The following is a 6,557-nucleotide window of genomic DNA, read 5'->3' on the forward strand; positions in this document are numbered from 1 at the left end:
ATCCCCGGCTTTGACGAGTTATCCATCTCGGATGTGTGTGTCCCCCGTAAATTTCCGTCTAATGACGCCATCGTGATTACGACGAAGCTGTCAGGACTCCAGGCGCTGTAGAGGATGGCTTGGCGCGGGGCAGTGTGGAATATATAAGAAGTCCCAAGGCGGCTTGTGGAACGTGCTGTCTTTACCAGACCTCCAAGAAGCCCCATCGGTCGGTTCGAGCTAACGAACCACAGCATCCAGAATGGCCAAGCTCTCGCTCTGTCTTGTCTTCGGACTGGTCGGTGGGTACCAAATGCAAGCCAAGACTAATTTAGATTTTTTTTCTTTTACGCATAAGCGTCAGTTCTACTCTACGACCTGCGGTAAAGTGCGAACTTTAAGCCTAAGTGCCAGTCCAGATCACATTGACGTTAAACTAGTACGCCACGCACTGAGCTTCATGCAAGTAGTGGTACCACCAGTTTGTCGTGGTACCACCAAGTCGTAGTACCACCAGGTCGTAGTACCACCAAGGAAATGCTAAGTATCAGTGCTTTCTTTTTAAATTTCGATGGATTAAGATTTTTTGCATGAACGCTTACGTCAGTTGACCTTGTTATTCGATATTCTCTTCAGTTCAAACAACCCTTATTAATTGTGTTAATTAAATTAATCATAACTGCTTTTTAAGATTATCGAATACTTATTCTTTGTTTAATGGTATAATTAATGGGCTCAAGTAGCATAGTGAAGTATATTAATAAGTTTGGTGATGTGACGTTCGATCGTAAATTAACTCTGCAGTTGACTATATAAATTTCTGTCTGATTTGGTGGCTTCAATCTTTTTTCTGTTTTTTTTTGCAGTCATGATGGGGCTTATTGGTAAGTGCACTTGGCATCGAAGCAGTTAGAGAGCATAGCTTGTATAGGGCTTCTCGAAAACACCGCAAGCGATAGGCGCTCCCGGTAATCATACGAAAAGCCCAGAGCCGGAAGTTTCCTATCAGGAAGGATATAAGACTAGCAGGCACCATTTCTATGATATTATTTACAGCCTGTGTGACAGGATGCGTGGGAGATTTATTTGTGAAAAGTCAGGGATAGGTGAAAATGGTAATACTATCTGCTGATGACATCCGTGTGCTCAGTGAGTCCGGAGACCTTAAAATAGGGTATTACGAACTGTCTTTAAGGGCCCGGTCGTAGTCTTAGAGATAAATATTAGAAACTGGAGGTAATGCTAGACAGACAATCAGAGATCCAGCTTTTTAGCTTGGTGAAGGAAATTCTGGGAGAGGTATAGAGATACAACCATTTAATCCCATTTAATTCCTGTCCTTTATTCCACACATTAAAAAAACAAAAAAATCGAGGACAACACCCGCACCAACAAAGCTATCGCAGACTTAAACCAATTCAAAATAAATAAAATGAGCATCAGGCTCCACCAGTTTAAGGAAAAGGCCGCCTCGATGTTCACTAAGCTTTTTAGCTTAGTGAATGAAATTGTAGAAGAGGTAGACGGATGCAACCATGTTGGACATGTCAGTGGTGATTCAAACCATTTGGAAGGAAATCAAGCGTGGAAATAGTACGTAGCATTATTTTGCATTCAATTGTCTGTTCTGTGAACAAGGATCTCACGTCTGGCACACATAATGTTCCAGGCCATGACTTCTTGTGCCGTATGTACAAATCCACTGTTCTGCAATGTTCTCGCTTTCTTTGCACAAAGCAATGCTTACATAATTTTTTTTTTCTTGATTTGTATTTTTGCGATCAAGATCTTGTCCTCGTACGCTAATTCCCTCTTCCACTGGATCCTCCAGTCGAATACATAGATCCTTGAAGGCGATTTCCACATGTAAAAGCAGAGTGGTATTATCCACTTAGCTGAGTCGAGAAAATGCAGGGTAAAAGGCAGATTAAGATTAGCACCATTCGTCTTTCAGGTCGCTCGTACCGCACTGTGTTGATATTTCACAAAACAAAACCTGTTTTGAGGAAATTGACTACTTGTGGTGAACACTTTTCTTGTAGGATTGACACCTGCGGTCAAACTCACATTGGGAAACTTCTTGGCGTTAAAATATTCATTGAAGCCATTCCGTCCATGCGAATTTGTAACTGCCTTTTAAAATGAAGGGGTCGATGTCAGTGCGGGTCAATGCACGTCTCCGTGACGGCGTCAATCACATTACGAAGAGACTAGCCGCACCTGGTTGCCGCACCGGGCCACCGTCGGCAGACAACAGCAGAGGCTGAAAAACTGTTTTTGCCGAGGACTGCACGTTTTGTCCGCCGCACAACGCATTATTCTGAAGGGCCAAACACATGTGCGGAAAGCGAAGCGTTTCGGCGCGCGTTTTTTTCCCTCCCCGCAACCGGTCTTCAAGCCTTCAAGCATGTTTGTAACCGCTGCCGGACTGGTTTCCAGAGAGGGAAAACGCGTGTGGGAACTTCTCGTTCTCCCCACACGCACCTCATATTTGCCGTACCGCAGAGCGCAAAGGGCATGAGCAATGGATGGTGTGATGACGCGCTGGTTATGTGCTGCGACAAACTGTCCGCCCTCGCTACCGCTGCTTCCACTACTTCGCTCCCCAAGAAGGGACTTCGATATCGTTCTCCTGACCCCTGCTCAACGGAAAGTGGAATACATATCTCTCTCGAGAGCGCGGGCGCTGGACTGGTTACCACGTGACCACCCCTACGTCCCGTCGGTGGTCACGTGGTAACCAGCGCCGACGGAGCGACGCCGCTGTCGGCCGACGGCGCTCTGCAACTCTGCGCTATTTTCCGCATGCGTTTTCTCTTTCCGTAAACCATCCGGCAGCCATCAGGAGTCTGCATGAAGGTTGCCAGACCGGTTTCGGAAAGGGAAAGAATGCGTGCGATTATTCGTGCCTCTCTCCGCACATGTAACCCGCCTCTTACGGAAAACATGCGCCGTATCTTAAATCCTGCGTATTGCGCTTGAGTAGTGTAGTATTACGGGATTAGTATAAACACGTGGTTTCTGAGGTCACGTCTAATGACGAGACAGGAACTGGAGACACCGCGCTGAAATCCGGCCTAAACCACGGTTAAATACGCACTGGCCTCGGAATCCTCTAAATTGTTTAATGGCTACCCCTCCCCTGCTGATACCGCCCAAAACTAAGTACCCTTTCGTGAGTACATTTTCTTCCTCGCAGCAACGCATGCGGTAGAGATGTTTTACTGTATTCATTCTTTCTTTCAACAGTGACGGAAACGGAAGCTTGGTCACTGTTTGCCCGCCGTGAAGCCTCGCACGCGGATCACGCTGCTGCTGACAATGCCAACGCCAACGCCGACAACGCCAATGCCGACTCGGCCAACGCTGCCCGGTCAGCCAACGCTAACGCTGACAATGCCAACGCTAACGCTGACAATGCCAACGCCGATAATGCCAACGCTGCCCGGTCAGCCTACGCTGACAATGCCAATGCCAATGCCAACGCCGACAACGCCAATGCCGACTCAGCCAACGCTGCCCGGTCAGCCAACGCTAACGCTGACAATGCCAATGCGAACGCTGACAATGCCAACGCCGATAATGCCAACGCTGCCCGGTCAGCCAACGCTAACGCTGACAATGCCAACGCTAACGCTGACAATGCCAACGCCGATAATGCCAACGCTGCCCGGTCAGCCTACGCTGACAACGCCAATGCCAATGCCGACAACGCCAACGCCGACAACGCCAACGCCGACAACGCCAACGCCGACAATGCCAATGCCGACAATGCCAATGCTGCCCGGTCGGCATATGCTGACAATGCCAACGCAGACAACGCCAACGCCAATGCCGACAACGCCAACGCCGACAACGCCAACGCCGACAACGCCAACGCCGACAATGCCAATGCCGACAATGCCAATGCTGCCCGGTCGGCATATGCTGACAATGCCAACGCAGACAACGCCAACGCCAATGCTGACAACGCCAACGCTGACAATGCCAATGCTGCCCGGTCAGACAATGCCCCTGCCGACAATGCCAACGCAGAGTCGGCAAATGCTAACTAACCTATTAATTAAGTGTTATTCTAAATCTAGTCACCAAACCGTATGTAAGCTTAACATTTATACTAAATTAGCTCAACTTATTGTGAAAGAACCTTGGGGGGTACGAGAAATAAAGTTGGCGTTCTTTGACATCTTCCTTTTTCATTCTCTTAGAAACTGTACTTCCTGTCCCGGTAGCAGGCGTTCTAAATGCCACTTACAAGAATATACGGACTAAAAAGGTGATAATATAAGGGCAGTAGCAACTAAAACGGTGGCCCCATCACACACACACACACAAACACACACACGCACACAATTCAAAGCCGCTTTCATAAGAGGAAGTTGTTAAAACGCGAAGCTCCTTTGACCGTGTCGGAATGGCGCAATAGGATAGACATCGCCTTCATAACGTCAGGGATCTGGGTTCGACTCCGACCATGGGAAGCGTTTTGATATTGAAGCGCTTTATATTACTTCTCTTATCATCATCATCGTCTTGTGAGACCAATCCTGTAAAGCTGGCTTTCCTGCAGTGCGTTTTAACACGGACGACCCACGCCATCGGTGAGGCATAGAGAGCTTCGCTTTAAAAACCCGGGTTGGCCAGAAAGGTGACCGTAATTGCAAGCAGGATATATACCACACCGGTACCGCAATTCAAAGCAGCGAAGTAAACTTGTGGTAAGAAAAAGGAGGACGCTAAGCTTCGCCGCGGACCGTGGAACGCCGTAGCGTTATCGGGCCCTGTTTGCATCGTATCAGGACTTGTCACTCTGCTGAGTCGCGCGATTGCGCAATAGTCGAGCAACAATGTTCACTCTTTTATTTGTGCGGCGCCCGAGAGTGGTAAGACCTTTCCGGTTCTGCTCGCACGACATGTGATGGCGCAGCGCCTTACAATCTATGGGGTTTAAGTGGCCGCCGCGAGGTGGCGTTGCGGAATTTTTCTGTCGCGGTTAACTCTGCCCGCGACGTCGGCTTCTCTGAAACGCGGGGCGCTAATAGCGTCAATTAAAGAGGGAGTTTTCGCATACCGTTACCGTGTTTGCGTTACCACTTACCTTGTTGCGGGAAGCCGGAGTTTACATTCACCGTTGAAAACAGTAGGTCACGTTTTAGCACACCGCGTGTGATGTACGTTTACAGGCTTGATGGACCCCATGTTTCTGGCAGGGACATCTGACGAATAGGTCGCAAAACAAATTAGCGCAAAACTTTGTTGCTCCGGGGTATTTGCTGTGGTTTAAAACAGCTTCAATCTTTGACTTTGGATTAAGTGTTTACGATACAATTATTTTATTGGTGAACATTGTAGTAATCTCCTGCAGAGCTTTAAAAAGGAAAACATGTCATTTGCGCCGTCCAGTGGGGACAGTTGAAATCAAATAAGGTTAACCAGAATTCACCAGAATTGACTGCAAGATTTTTTCAACATTGAACTGGTAGTGCTTCTGTACAGGCCACAATTAGACCTCAACTGTGAATTAGATATGCATACATTTCGCAATTAGAAAAATAAGCAGAGGGCATAACAAAATCGTCATGAATTCGCAATTTCAGTAATTCGCTTCAGTAGTTAGCGATACTACTCAAAGAACATTTACAAGAAACGTAAATAAATGAAAGGGGATCGAGGAACGATTCTTAATAAATAACTACAATTTTAATCGTTTACAAATATGCGGGCTCGTAATTATGCCTCAAATATTACAATAAGACCCCAGATGCTGTTTTTTAGAAAAATAGACCCTTGAGATACTTCCCAAAGACAAATCAATACAACGCGATTGATGAACCCTCTTTAATACACAATTACCGGAGAAATCGTTTCGAAGAAATTGAATGCCCTTTTGATTATGCGATACAAAGAAAATAAATATTAATAACATAAAACATATAATTGATTGCAGCTGTTCGCTATGTTGTTTCTTTTCTCCTAACATCAATGCTTGAATTTCCTCTTTGTACCGAAATCGCCCTGCACTGGAACGTGTGGGTGCCTAACTGTGCGTGTAATGGTGTGTTCATGCGCCGAAAAGGCCTTGTAAAAATGCCCCCAAAACAATTGTGTTATTGTATTTTTTTTTGTACCGCAAATTCGGGATTGTGAATTCCAAAGGACGTTCGCCCTAAGGGTCAGCCACCTGTCCCTCCACGAATTGCTCTTGGCACATGGGAACAATGTGAGTTTTATCAAGAGGAGGAGACAATCGAACATTTCTTGCTGTCTTGCCGGCGGTTCTCCTCTATCCGAAATCGATTCCTGGAGGTTCCCCTCCGGCGCCTGGGTCTTTCCTTGTCTGTATCGAATTTACTGTCATTTGGGGCATCGGGTTTAGGTTTCTGCCACGGGGATGTTTGTCGCGCCCTTCACGCTTTTATTTCACAATCCGGTCGCCTACCCTGTTGAAAGACACTTCGTACTTTCTTTCTCTGGTACGTGTAGTATCGTTTTTACTTCAGTATATTATGTTTTTTTTCCCTCAAAATTGCCAACATCACTTCCCTCACACTCCACAGCTCTATTTTACCCTTAGTTTG

General features: G+C 46.7%; 1 protein-coding gene across 1 annotated transcript; it reads left to right on the forward strand.

Annotated features, from left to right (window-relative positions):
• Positions 1 to 241: 241 nt before the first annotated feature.
• Positions 242 to 4,034, forward strand: LOC144161529 (uncharacterized). The gene is made up of 3 exons (XM_077692188.1): positions 242 to 281; positions 846 to 863; positions 3,229 to 4,034. Exons 1-3 carry the CDS (start codon positions 242 to 244, stop codon positions 4,032 to 4,034), a joined length of 864 nt encoding a protein of 287 aa, XP_077548314.1.
• Positions 4,035 to 6,557: the final 2,523 nt, after the last annotated feature.

Source organism: Haemaphysalis longicornis, unplaced genomic scaffold (assembly GCF_048455015.1).
Source record: "Haemaphysalis longicornis isolate Haplotype H1 unplaced genomic scaffold, Haemaphysalis longicornis Haplotype H1 scaffold_12, whole genome shotgun sequence".
Classification (NCBI taxonomy): domain Eukaryota; kingdom Metazoa; phylum Arthropoda; class Arachnida; order Ixodida; family Ixodidae; genus Haemaphysalis; species Haemaphysalis longicornis.

What these genes read in the sequence shown, in the direction of transcription:
- LOC144161529 (XM_077692188.1), top strand. Translation starts at nt 242, where the DNA reads ATGGCCAAGCTCTCGCTCTGTCTTGTCTTCGGACTGGTCG.